The sequence below is a fragment of the Pongo abelii genome, chromosome 4 (genome assembly GCF_028885655.2).
Source record: "Pongo abelii isolate AG06213 chromosome 4, NHGRI_mPonAbe1-v2.0_pri, whole genome shotgun sequence".
Taxonomy (NCBI): domain Eukaryota; kingdom Metazoa; phylum Chordata; class Mammalia; order Primates; family Hominidae; genus Pongo; species Pongo abelii.
This window is the reverse complement of record NC_071989.2, coordinates 14051434-14065953: the sequence shown is the minus strand read 5'-3', so window position 1 is coordinate 14065953 and position 14520 is coordinate 14051434. Positions and strand designations below refer to the sequence as shown.

Here is a 14520-nt window from a genome sequence, read left to right as displayed (position 1 = left end):
GATAAAGAGTCTTGGGTTTCCATTTTTTGCTCCTTCAAGAGAGGAAATAAAAGTGTATTCTAAAGGGACAAACATTCTGGAAAATAACTGTTGTTTACCCCATTAAAATTAAGTGTAGCAAGTCTTCTTCAACTTATTATGCATGGGATCTATTTTAAAGTGTTGATTTATCTTGATAAACCATGAGCATATTTAGGTAAATAAAAATCATTTTTTATGTGTTATAGATTGAAATTGTAACCTAAGGAAAAATGACAAAAGCCTTTAAATTTAATCCAATAAATTGTTTTGATTCCTTTACAGCAGAATCAGTGAGGAATATATTGGTACATGGAAAGTGATTCAATTGACATTAGGTATCTTGAACAGCTCTGTGAATTGATCTGATGTTCATGTGATGACTAGTATATTCTGTCATATCTTAGTAGCGTTAGTATTATTAAGGAGAAAGAATAATTTGAAACGCTTATGCCAGAATCCAGGGAAAATTCATGACTTAGGGACTTTTTTCATTATAAAAGTGAAATTGATATTTCATCTTTTTTTTTTCAGTGAACATAGCTGGTTTACACTGCAGTATTAAACCTATATCAATTAATTGTTTTAATGTCTTCATTGCAGGCTTCTTGGGTTTCAAGTACACTGGGTTTCTGGTTTACTGAACTTATAGAAAGAAATAGCCAGTTTACCTCGTGGGTTTTCAATGGCCGACCTCACTGCTTTTGGATGACAGGTTTTTTTAACCCCCAGGGATTTTTAACTGCAATGCGACAGGTAAGAGCTCTGATTTGCACCTGTTGTGTTATTATAATTTTCCTCCACAGGATTTTCTTTCATTATAGTTTTAAAGACTATAATAAGACAGAGAATGACTGTCTCTTTTTGATACTAGCAGTTACATTGTCATAAACGTAAATCCCAGCCAGTTGTTGTTAGGCTGCTAGCTCGACTTTCAAAATATTTATTTCTTATTTTTGTATTTGATTTGTTATTTCTTTTTAAAGTAGACATAGCTAAATTAGAATGTGGTTTTTTTTTTATGAGAGAATCTTGCTAATTCTTTAAATACTATTGTACTTCCTTCGAGTTAGAGTGATTTGGAGCCAAGCTTTCATTACTATTATGCTCTTTCTATTAAGACAAATCTCTAACTGCTCCATTCATCTTTTGCTGCCCTGAATAGGAAATAACTCGGGCCAACAAAGGCTGGGCTCTGGACAATATGGTGCTTTGCAATGAAGTCACCAAATGGATGAAGGACGACATTTCTGCCCCTCCCACAGAGGGTGTCTATGTCTATGGCTTATATCTTGAAGGTGCTGGCTGGGACAAGAGGAACATGAAACTCATTGAATCAAAGCCAAAAGTGCTCTTTGAGTTGATGCCTGTCATAAGGATTTATGCAGAAAACAATAGTAAGTTGTGTTGTACCTTCAGTAAGGGCTCGCATTGTTCGTTTGGATGACATTATCAACACAGGATTTCATTATTTTTGTTATCATGTAGTAGAGATTTTACTCTCTTATCAACTAGCTTTACATTCACACCCATGTTTAATGGGGACTGACTGACCTCTAGGCACTTTCTTGAGTATATTGAGGAGGCAATAGTTCTAGATAGTACTTGCTTATCTAATAAAGCAGATTAACATGTGTGGATACTCATGAAATATTAGCTGATGAGATAAGAAAGAAATGTTTGGCATAATTAATAGGCATGGGAAAGGAGAGTGAGATAACAGTGGGATAAAGTGGGCAGCGGCTGAGTCTCAGGAGCATTTGGGCCTGGACTGAGCTTTGAAGAATGGATACAATGTGGTAGGGTTAGCTGTGGTAAGGAGACTTTCTAGATAAGACTGCACAGGGCTCACTTGGAGGCTGTGGTTCTACCAACTTGGAGGTTTGAACCAGGTAGTGAAGTCTAGACTGAATTCAGAGGCATTTGGCTTAATCCTGTAGCTAATGGTAAAATACTGGGTTCTTATTTCAGTCTTTGAATGTAATAACACTTCTGTGAAGTACACACGTGATTCTAATTTACCAAAATTATCAAAGCTGTACTTGACAAGTCTAAAAATGCCTAAACTATTTTCCGTTGTTGGATTGATGTTTTCTGGTGACTTTTTTTGGTCACCTTTCACTCAGCTAACATCTCACAGCAATAACCACATTTCAGCACATGAGGGAATTCCCTGTTCATTTTAGAAGCATAAACCATAAACTCTAGCCATGATAGTGGACCCCAAGGAAGTACTGATTTTATGATAGAAGCACAGAAGATTCTAACAAGTAAAGGGATAAAATAATTTATGAACTGTAAGTATTTATTTATTTATTTATATGAGACAGAGTCTCGCTCTGTTACCCAGGCTGGAGTGCAGTGGCACCATCTCAGCTCACTGCAACCTCCAACTACCGAGTTCAAGTGATTCTCCTGCCTCAGCCTCCTGAGTAGCTGGGATTACAGGTGTGCACCACCACACCCAGCTAATTTTTGTATTTTTGCTAGAGACAGGGCTTCACCATGTTGATTAGGCTGGTCTCGAATTCCTGACCTCATGATCCGCACCCCCTTGGCCTCCCAAAGTGCTAGGATTATAGGCATGAGCCACCACGCCCGGCCCCAAGTATTTATTTTTTAAGCAAACATTTGCTGGATGTCTAATAGTTACCAGCCATAACCTTAGGTGCTATGGATGCAAAGATCATTATGAACCAGATCCAGCCCCCAGAGATCCATAGTAAGTAAATAATGAAAATACAGATTGGTGCATGTTACGAAAGAGATGCTCAGAAAGAAAACATAAAGATGTCTAGGAGTTTAGGGGTGATTGCTTTTGAGATGTGCTTTGGAGGACAAGAATGAGAGTTATGGGGAGTTAGACTTTTCGTGGCAGAGGGAAATAGCATTAGCTCGCTTGGTCATTCGATGACTGCTTACTGACCATCTGCCAAACACTGCCCTAGTGCTGAGGCTGCAGCACGGAGAAAAGACCAAACAGGCTTCTCATTCTCGTGGAGATGAGTCGCAAACAGGGGTGATAGCCGTAAAAGAAACAAATAGAGTTGGGCCTTGTTACTCACAGATTTGTATCTGTGAATTTGCCTACCTGCTAAAATTTCTCTATAGCCCCCAGATCAATACTAATGGCACTTTTATGGTCATTCACAAACATGTGCAAAGCAGCAAACAATTGGAGTTGCCGGACATACATATTTCTAGCTGGGACCAAACAAGGTGAGGCTGTGCCTTCTTGTTCCAGCTTTCATATTACAACTAAGTGTCCTGTTTGTTGTCTCTTTAGTACTATGTTTTTCAATTTTTTGGGGGGTGCTTTTTCCTATTTAAAATGGCCCCCAAGTGTAGTGTTTAAGTCTGCTGTTTCTGAGCACAAGAAGGCTGTGCCTTATGGAGAAAATACATGTGTTGGACAAACTGACTTCAGGCATTAGTTATAGTGCTGTTGGCCTTCAGTGCAATGGTAATAAATCAACCATATATATTAAAAAGATATCCTTAAACAGAAACACACATGAAACAAGATCGTGTATTGACTGCTTGATGGAAATGTTGTGACCGGAGGCTTGCAGGAAACTAACCCTGTATTTCCCCTAGGAGAAATGGCTTGGTGTTTGTTAATTCAATATTCATGGTGACTTTATAGGACATAACTACTGTGTTTAATGAGAGTTGACTAGAAATGAACATACTGATTTCAGATACTTCTTGTTTCTCTGCAAAAAACACATGCGTGGTGTCTTAGTCCATTTTCTGTTGCTATAACAAAATACTACAGACTGGGCATGTGATAGACAATAGAAATTTATTTTGCTCCTGGTTCTGGAGGCTGGGAAGTCCAAGGGCAGGATGCCACCATCTGGTGAGGGTCATTCCATGGTCACAGACAGAAGGTAGAAGTAAGCGTGTGAGACAGAGAGGGGCACCAGGAGCTGGACTTGGTTTATAGCAACCCATTCTTGCAATAACTATCTCACTGGCATGATGATGACATTAATTCATTCATAAGGGATTCACCCTTTTGACCCAATCACCTTTTATCAGACTCTACCTCCAAATATGGTTGCACCAGTGATTAAGTTTTCAACACATGAAATTTTAGGGGGCAAATTCAAGCCATACACATGGTTGGAGTGTAAGATAATTTAGGAGTTCTGTGAGAAATATTGAGCTGAGATCCAAGTGACAGAAAGAGGCTATACTAACATCCTGAAGCAGAGGCAAGAGTGGAAAGTCATGAGGTGGTAATGGATGTGCTGGGTTTGATGAAGAGTTTAGTTCTGGGATTTAGAAGACAGACCCAGTCCAGGTTAGCTGGATGTTAGCAGTGTGTAGGTGGATAATAAAGCTTCCACATGAAGGAGGTTCTTCAGGTAGATGTGGAAATGGAGGAGTTGGAAGAGAGAAATGATATTTATGGAGAATGTTTAAAGGTGGATTTCACACCATGTCTCATTTAGTCTTTACAAAAGTTTGCTAGAGAAATGATTTTTGCTTTGAGGACAACAAGCTAGAGAGGTTGTGATTTGTTGAAGGGAATAAGGATTACCTTAGGAGGGGACCAGTGTTTAAAACATGAAGGAAGAAGAGCATGTGAAGGGGAGAGTTGAGCATCAGATTAGGAACACGAAGGTTCTCAGCACACTGCTTGGCACATGGTGTAGTTCAGTATTTATTAGTTGAATCTAAAAAGATAAATGTGTCTACCTGGGCTTAGGCAAGCATACTGCCTATGGCTTTGTATTTACTGGTTCTTAGGGTAGTGTGACATCTTGGGACAGTAATTATTTTATAGAAATAATAATCAAGTGTTCCTTTAGCCAAAAATAGTATTTTAGAAAAATTGCTTTATCATATCATTGCATCTAGTCAACATATTGTAAAAATGTTTCCCTTATAAAATGAAACAAAAACCTTTTTCCAGTTGAGTTACATGTTCCTATTTTTTCTTGTGACTAAACCATAAAAATTCATGGCAATTTGACATTGAACATCTCAGCATGGTAGTAATAAAGTAATAATTTTATAATATTGGCAATTCTTTATGATTTAAGAACAGATTTTTATAGAAGAACTATACCCACCCTGCTGGGTATTAGCCAGTGGTGATGCTCATTAGCAGCAGGTAAGGGAGAAAATAAAATAAGCAAAGGAAAAAGGGGCTAATGTCAAAGTATTAAAAGAAAACTTTAGTTCTTTATTCCTTTTTTGATTTCAGTAAGAGTTGGTGGAAACTTGGTTTGCCAAATAGCTTTGTTGTTGAAGAGGTATTTCTTTAGTGATGGAAAACTAACATTCTGTTACCCCTTTCATGCGATACATTTAATTTTTACTCAATTTTGATAATTGAGCCGGGCTCTGATTGACTTAAAAGGGTGTGTAGCACCATTAATGACCAAAGTGCAGCATTTAAAAATTGGAATTCTTATAGTTAACAGTTTTTACATTAATATGAAAGAAATTTTTCGATTTAAATAATCATTAAAATATAGATATAGGACTGGTTTGTTTTCTACAAGAAGAAATCTAGATATTTATTTTAACTCTAAAAATTGAGTGACATACCCTGAAACTTTAAAAAGAAATCATGTTTCTTGCTAGAAAATCACGGAAAAGTCATTCAAATAGTACTAAATTCACCAAGAGGGTAAAGCCACACACACACTGTCTAGATCCTCTATTCTCAAAGGAAGCTGAAAAGGACAGATAGAAGAAAGATATGTGTCTTCACAGATTTATTATATGAGCAGATTGATGATTCTCAATGAACTTCAGAGCTGTAGCTGACGTGATGGAAAACCGTGATTGGAACATTTGCGAGGGACGAGGCAAGCCTTCTACGTACCTCTGGTCACTAAGCAGGTGCAAGAGGGGTCTCAACGGTTATTTCCTGCTAAGGAAAAAGTGTATCTAAGAACACCGTCGGACCCATTCTGACCTGAGACTGTGCAGATTTGGGACTGGGGTAGGGATAGCCATATGTGGTGACCAGGGTCACCTCCTGGCTCCTCCTCCTGGCTCCTCCTCCTGGCTCCTCCTCCTGGCTCCTGAGCCCACAGGATTTAATCCACTGTCAGCTTGTCAACCTGGAAGTCTGTTAAAGTCATGGGAAACATGAGTCTGGGAAATTGTTTTAGTGAAAAGGTCCATGCGTAAGTAGATGCATGTGTGTGTATGTGCATGTGTATATATGTGTATGTGTGTGTGCATGTGTGTGTATGTGTGTGTGCCTGTGTATGTGTGTGTGGAGACTGAGAGATGAAGAAGTGTCAAATAACATCTCTATCTTAGGTACCTTCTACATTCCAGGCATTATATTATACCAGGCACATACATGTGTTAACTTATTTAATCTTTACAACAACTCTGTCAAATTTATCATCCTCATTTTGCAGATGGAGAAATTAAGGTTTGGAGACACTGGGTAATTTGCCCATGATTCCTGGCTACTGACAGGGAAAGCTGGTATCAGAATCACATTTGTTTGTCGTGAGGTATATGCAAACCTCTGGGAATTCCCGTGGTTAATCTTCTACTTGAGGTTCTGTGTTTACATGTCCTCTTAGTGCCTGGCATGAAACTTGAAAATGGGGTCAGCTAAACTCAAAATGAGGACAGCTCCCTTGAATATCGAAGTCCTGAGTTAATTTTTCTCAGGTACCTGCTAAGGTAGACTGTAGGCAGTAGGAGGGCACAGGGAGAACCCTCTACGGATGGTGCTTTCCTTCCCCATACCTCCCTCCGTCATGCTGCAGGCTGAAAAGTGCTCGTGCCCCTGTTCACTGGTAGGGGACTGTGGGCCCAGGGCCAGGATACCCGGGTTGTTCTCCTGGCTTTTATCATCCTAGTCATTAGTCACGTGGCTTTGGAGGCATCTCAAATATGCCACAAATTGAACTCAGTTTCTAGTTCTGTCCATTTCATTTTCATGTTTTCTGCAAAGGCAGAGGTATACATGCATAGTGCATCCCATCATAGTGCAGAGATGAAACGGAGAGGCAACGGATCCATTCTGACTAGTTTCATTCTCAGTTATCACTATAGCTCTCTAATCTTGGATGACTCACCTCCTTCTGTCCCAGTTTTTGAATCTGTAAAATGATTAAATATTAGTACCCATCATATAGGATTGTTGAGAGAATTAAACTGACAATGTTATATACATAGGAAGCATATAATAAATATTTTTTCAATTGTTACTATTATTAACATGCTTAACTCACATGCTTTTTAAAGGATTAAAAGAAATAGTGTATGTTAAGAGTGAACTGTCTAGTAATTTACATGTTATTAGCAAAAGGGTGGTTAAATAAAAGAATGATTTAACGATTCTATAGAGACTCTCTATGTAACGGTTATTTTGGATGTTGGAAAGAATATATGGAACGTACACTCACATGTAGATGAAAAATGCAAGATAGATAGGGAGGTTAAATAGTCAGAAAATGAAATTCCCCCAAGGTGTTTTATTAAAACCTTTAAGATCCTAAAGGATATAGCTTGCCAATTTGCACAAGCTCTTCTCCTCCTCCTTCTGGAACCCTAAGGCTTCAAACATACTTAGTTGATTTTTTCTACCTACCTAGCATGCTTATTTTTGTCTTCAAAGTTATTTGTCTAAGCAGGGGGATGGTTTCGAATCATCTGCTTTTGTAGTTGTTTAGCATCTGTCAGTGTTTTCACTATGAAATTATATCTTCAGTGGCTTCTATGCAGAAGTTTGCTGCATGCTGTGACTTGGCACGAGCACCTTCAGCTCTGAAGCAATTAAAAATAAATAGAATTGGATAAATATTTCAGAAAATTATTTTTACCTGCTTATTGAAGAGAATGCTATTTTTTCCTTCCATTTTTCTGTTGGGATTAAAATCCAAGTAGTCAAATACTTCTCAAGTTGTAATTATTGTAATTGTCATGAGATTCAGATGTAAGGCACCAAAGGCTTACTTCAAGGTTTATAAAATGGTGAATCAAATCTGCAGCAAGAAGAATGAGTTTTATATGTGTTACATGTTTAAAGATCCCAGGATTAAAGGATTTAACTATATCAGTGAGTATAGTTAGTGTTAACCGTATTGCATGATTCATTGTCATTCATTTACTTGTTCAGAATTTTTCATATATATTTGCCTAATTATTATTACTAGTGATATGTGCATAGAAATTGGAAAAATTATACTCAGACTTAAAAATTAGGTATCACATTGTTTTAGGTTGTTTCTAATGATTAATTTCATGAGATTAAGGAAACACAGAGTTTTAAAATACTGTAAAATATCTTTGTTGTTTTAGAAGAAGATTTCTCAGTCTCTTGGTACTATTGACATATTTGGTCTGGATAACTCTTTGTTTTGGGGGAGCTGTCCTGTGCATTATAGGATGTTAGCAGCATCCCTGACCTCTATTCACAAAAATGTTAGCAAAAAGCCCACTATTGTGTTAACCAAAAATGTTTTCAGATATTGGCAAATGTCCCCTGTAAGTAGAATTGTCCCTGGTTAAGAATCACTGCTTTAGGATTATTTATTTTATATTGAAACTTATGTATAACATTATTGTATTCAAGTGTTTCACTTCTTCTAATACAATTAATTAAATTTATAGTGGGTATGTAAAAACACAGGGCACAGCAGGTTACAAGTTCTATTGGATCAAATAATGAGACTTTAGTTTCTGATAGTGCCTTGCTTTTGTAATTTTCTGGAAAAGGTAAATTTTTGAGCATGTCAGTTTTGAGAAATAAATTCAATAACTCTGATGTGTTTCAGTGCCCATGTTTGTACCATTAATTCACAAAAGCAGAGCATCCTCTTAGTTAAATGTGATTTCACCTGAATAGTTAAGTGAGGGTTGTTTTTTTTTTTATATAATATTGACTTTCTGGAAGAGTACAGGGATGGGTGTAGACACACTCTTGTCCACAAAAAATGTATAATCTGGAAGAGAATATTAAATAATATACTATTTCCTGAGATGCATGTTAGGAGATGTGCAGATAAACTACTGTGGGCAGAGTGGATTTCATAAGAAGCTAATGATGCTTAAACTCCCAGGCTGCTCACAGGCAGAGTCTCCTTCCAAAGCCTACTTTTTTATTTATAAATTTTACTCCTTTTCTTAAAGAGGTCCCTCATGAATTGTATAAGTTTAAGTCTCCACAGACCTGGACCTGTCTCTGAGCATGGGGTTTCCAAGGCTGGAGAGAAAGGGAGCATGTGGGTGGAGATGGATGCGTTAGAAAGGATCTCTGAAGGACGGACATACATAGATTGCCTTTCATTGCAGTGTCATTTTGGAAACTGCATCTATTCTTCTACTCCAGAAAGTTAGATTGAGTCTCAGGGAGGTGAATTGGGCCATTACTCTCTGCATCCCAGCAATTTTATTTCTCTACATATGTGGAGAATTCACAATACCTGATTTAGCTAGGGGGTGGGGAGGCACCCTCTGTCCTAGGATTTAAAATGTGATGTAGACTATGGCCTGTGGGGTTGAAGATTTTGAAATAATAAAGTAATGCCCACTGGTGCTGGATGCCTGAGTAAAAATGAGATGTGTGTGTGCTCAAGGTTTGGTGAGGAGGTGAAGGAGAACAGGTGGAAGGGATGTTGAGTGGACAGGTGCAAAGGAGAGAGAGGAAGCATGTGGGCATGTGTTACTGTCCATGGTTCAGGGCAAGGGGCCAGCGGAGGCCACCAGAGGCTGTCTGGGTGTCTTGCCACAGCTGCTGGCACCCTGTGGGAGCATCTGCCTCACATCTAGGTATTGCCTGACCTCAGAAAGAATGTCCCTCATTCTGCCAAACCCATCTGTCTTTGCAATGACCTACAGAATGCAGAAGCATGGCTCTGCATTCTCCTTGGGCTCTAAGGTGGAAAATTCACCAAGTTCTTTTCTTTTATGATTTTTTTGTAGCTTTACGAGATCCTCGGTTTTACTCCTGTCCCATCTATAAGAAGCCAGTTCGAACGGACTTGAACTACATTGCCGCTGTGGACCTCAGGACGGCCCAGACCCCTGAACACTGGGTGCTCCGTGGGGTTGCCCTTCTCTGTGATGTCAAGTAACATGTGTGGAGTGTCCCCACCCAATGCTTTGGAAAATGCAAGATCTAAATTATTGTAACCTGTATTTCTGTATGACTGCTGGACAGTGTATGTCAGGTTGTTTATGCAATTAATGAGCTGGATAGGTTTTCCTCACTCCTTAATTGGATGCTTATATTTTACCTGTTTCATCATTAGTGACCAATGTCTGAGTTTGTTGAAAATGTTATTTAGTGATATAAAAGTAAATTTACAGCATCCTAATGAAGTGTGGCCCTCAAATCCACAGTAGTGCATTTTCTTCTTACTTCGCTCTGAAGACTGACTAGGGTAAGCAGACAGTATTTCTCTGGAAGGAATTATTCTTCTGTTAATGTGGCCTGGTAACAGCCAAGTTCTTGAAGGTAACAGGGAAAGTTTGTGCTGATTTTGCTTCTATTGCCTTTCGTATTTAGGTCAAGTTAAGAGACTTATTTTCAGGGTTTCAAGCAGCCAATTAAAAATACCTTTTAGAAAATAGATGGAAATAGAAGAATGGGTTAAGAATGTAAATAGAAAATTTACGTAAACATAGAGAATAAACGTAGAACAATGTTTAAGCCTACTTATAATTAATAATGAAATACTAATTGATAATTCTTATAATAAAAATTAAAGCTAAAAGTAAATCATAGCATGCTGTCAGTAAAACTGATCCACTCACAAATTGCTGGAGCAATGTAAATCAGCCCAACCTTTTTGTAAAATGATTAAATACAGAAAGAGCAATAAAACTATTCACACAATTGGATCTTTATTTTCTCTATATCAAGGAAACAATTTAAAAGACTGAAAACAGTCTATATAAAATTGCATTTAATAACAGAAAAAAATGGAAAAATCATAAATATTCAATAGTCAGGCTATGCTTAAGGAAATTTAGAGATATTCGGCAACCATAAAAAACAATTTTGAAGATTCCATAATATGAAAATGGCAGACCCAGACTGTTAAGTGAAAGATTTAGTTTACAAAATATTGAGCACACTGTGATTATAACAGCAAAATATATTTGCATGTGGACAAAGATTAGATGGCAAGACAGAAAAATAAGAACAGATGTGATAGCAAGAATTATCTCTGGCTTGAAAAAAATGTGATGATCAGGAGAGAAAATAAAGGGTAGAAATATTAGATGGTGTGTAGGGATTTCCTATGGACTTCTATTAATTAGGAAACATTATCAAAGGAACTTTCCACATATTTGTCTTTAAATTCTGGTTACACGTTATTAATAACTCTCATCTAACCCATTGACTAGAAAATGTAGTCAGTACTAAATTAGAATTGTGGTTTACAAACTTCTGGTTAGCTCTGGATCTTTATTTTTTGAATAAACTGCATTTTTTTTGATAAACGGTTTTTGGTAGGTGGATACCGGGAGACAAGTGTGGGTCCCTCTCACTGGGCTTCATTCTGTGGACCAGGATCATTATTTCATGCTCATGATGATGAGAGTTAGGACTGAGTGGCTCCTGTGACTCCCACCATCTTAGATGATACTGTTTTCTTGTGAGTTCTTTCTTTTGGTGTGGATTAGTGTATCAGTTGATTTGTGTGAATTGTGTTGAAACAATCATTTCATTTTGAAAAGCAAGTAATGAAAATGTGGGCATCATGGGAATTAATAAAATGTTTTACTAAATGCCTCATTCATAATTGTTGTTTATCAGAAAAGGGGGTAATTGGCACTAAGTGTCTAGAAATAAGCTTTCAAAACTGGATTTTTTATCAAATAATTTGAAAATGTTTCATTCATGTGATTTTGTGATACACATCTGTTAGTATGCATGCATGAGTCTTGGAGACCCAAAGTAGAAAAATACCATGAAAACAACTAAGAACTTTTAGGAACTAATTCAACATGGCTGGCCCCTGAAGCAGTGATGAGTCAATGAGGCCCCTTTGTGCATAGCCACCCACCCCTACCCAGGCTCCTCCCACCAAAAGGTGCTGGGCATTCCACAGTCAGGTAGGCAAGGGAGGACCGATTGAACAAATCTCTCCTGCAATGGAGAGGCTTTCTGATGGTCTTAGACATGGAGAAAAAACAGCCAGAGGCTTGGTACCATTGCAGAGTCATATAGCAGTCTTTTTCAACTGTCCCAATATTGATTTACTAAAAAATATATATTTTGCACCTCCTGTGAAGACTCTCTGCTGAACTGGTGATGCAATGGTCAAAGGAAAAAAAAAAACAGTCACAGTGCCTAATCTCATAGAATTCACCTGAGAGGAATAGATGCAGAATATAGCAATTATTCAGGTACATATGTAGTTGTATTAGTCCGTTTTCACACTGCTATAAAGAACTACCTGAGACTGGTTAATTTATAAATAGAAGAGGTTTAAAATTGACTCACAGTTCCGTATGGCTGGGGAGGCCTCAGAAAGCTTATAATCATGGTGGAAGATGAAGAGGAACCAGGCATATCTTCACAATGGTGGAGCAGGAGAGAGAGAACGTGAAGGGAACGGCCACACACTTTTAAACCTTCAGATCTTGTGGGAACTCACTCACTATCATGAGAACCACACAGAGGAAACTGCCCCCATGATCCAATAGCCTCCCACCAGGTTCCTCCCTCGACATGTGGGGATTACAATTCGAGATGAGATTTGGGTGGGGATGCAGAGCCAAACTATATTGTTCCACCCCAGCCCCTCCCAACTCTCATGTCCTTACATTTTAAAACACAATCATGCCTTCCCAACAGTCCCCAAAAGTCTTAACTCATTCCAGCATTAACCGAAAAGTCCAAGTCCAAAGTCTCATCTGAGACAAGACAAGTCCCCTCCACCTATGAGCCTGTAAAATCAAAAGCACCAAATGGGAAAATTGGCCAAAACAAAGGGGCTACAGGCCACATGCAAGTCCAAAACCCAAGAGGGTAATCATTAAACCTTAAAGTTTCAAAACAATCTCCTTTGACTCCATGTCTCACATCCAGGGCACATTGATGCAAGAAGTGGCCTCCCAAGTTCTTGGGCAGTTCTACCTCTGAAGCCCCATAGGGTACAGCCCCTGTGCCTGCTTTCATGGGCTGGCATTGATTGCCTGCAGCTTTTCCAGGTGCACAGTGCAAGCTGTCAGTGGATCTACCATTCTGGGGGCCACAGGATGGTGGCACATTTCTCATGGCTCCACTAGGCAGTGCTCCAGTGGGGACTCTGTGTGGGGGCTCTAACTCTACATTTCCCCTCTGCACTGCCTTAGTAGAGGTTCTCCATGAGGACTCTGCTGCTGCAGCAGACTTCTGCCTGGACTTCCAGGCATTTCCATACATCCTCTGAAATCTAGGTGGAGGTTCCAAAACCTCAAGTCTTGTTTTCTGCATACCTATAGGCCCAACACCATGTGAAACCTGCCAAGGCTTGGGGCTTGTACCCTCTGAAGCTGTGTCCTGAGCTGTACCTCGGCCCCTTTTAGCCACGGCTACAGCTGGAGCAGCTGGGATGCAGGGTGTCATGTCCCAAGGCTGCACAGAGCAGTGGGGCCCTGGGCCCAGCCCATGAAACAATTTTTCCCTCCTAGGCCTCTGGACCTGTGATGGGAGGGCCTGCCATGAAGCTCTATGAAATGCCCTGGAGACATTTTCCCCATTGTCTTGGCTATTAATATTCGGCATCTCTTTACTTATGCAAGTTTCTGCAGGCAGCTTGAATTTCTCCCCAGAAAATAGATTTTTTTTTCTTCTGTCACTTGGTCAGGCTGCAATTGTTCAAACTTTTATGCTCTGCTTCCTCTTTAAACATAAGTTTTAATTTCACACCATCTCTTTGTGAATGCATATGGCCATACACTGTTAAGAGCACCCAGGTCACCTCATCTCTTTCAAGTTCAAAGTTCCACATATCTCTAGGGCAGGGGCAAAATGCTGTTAGTCTGTTTGCTAAAGCATAGCAAGAGTGACCTTTGCTCCAGTTCCCAATAAGTTCATCTCCATCTGAGAACATCTCAACCTGGACTTCATTGTCCCTATCACTATCAGCATTTTGGTCAAAACTATTCAACACATTTCTAGGAAGTTCCAAAGTTTCCCACCTCTTCCTGTCTTCTTCTGAGCTCTCCAAACTGTTCCAACCTCTGCCCATTACTCAGTTTCAAAGTTGCTTCCACATTTTCAGGTATCTTTACAGCAGTGACCCAAACTCCTGGTACCAATTTTCTTTATTAGTTCATTTATACATTATAATGAACTACATGAGACTGGGTAATTGATAAAGAAAAGAGGTTTAATTGGCTCACAGTTTCACAAGGCTGAGGAGGCCTCAGGAAACTTACAATCATGGTGGAAGGCCAAGGGGAAGCGAGGCATGTCTTACATGGTGGAAGGGGTGGGGGCTGTCACACTTTTAAACCATCATATCTCGTGAGAACTCACTATCATGTGAACAACATGGGGGGAGACTGTCT

The 14520-nt window shown here is 39.1% G+C and overlaps 1 protein-coding gene across 1 annotated transcript in view; it reads left to right on the top strand.

The window, feature by feature from the left end:
* DNAH5 (dynein axonemal heavy chain 5) overlaps positions 1–11748 on the top strand; it is a 323290-nt gene extending 311542 nt beyond the window's left edge. The window contains exons 77-79 of the mRNA XM_024247511.3: positions 622–774; positions 1184–1415; positions 9934–11748. Coding sequence (XP_024103279.2) covers positions 622–774; positions 1184–1415; positions 9934–10085 — 537 coding nt within the window. The 3' untranslated portion in view covers positions 10086–11748. The remainder of the gene's footprint in view (positions 1–621; positions 775–1183; positions 1416–9933) is intronic.
* Positions 11749–14520: the final 2772 nt, after the last annotated feature.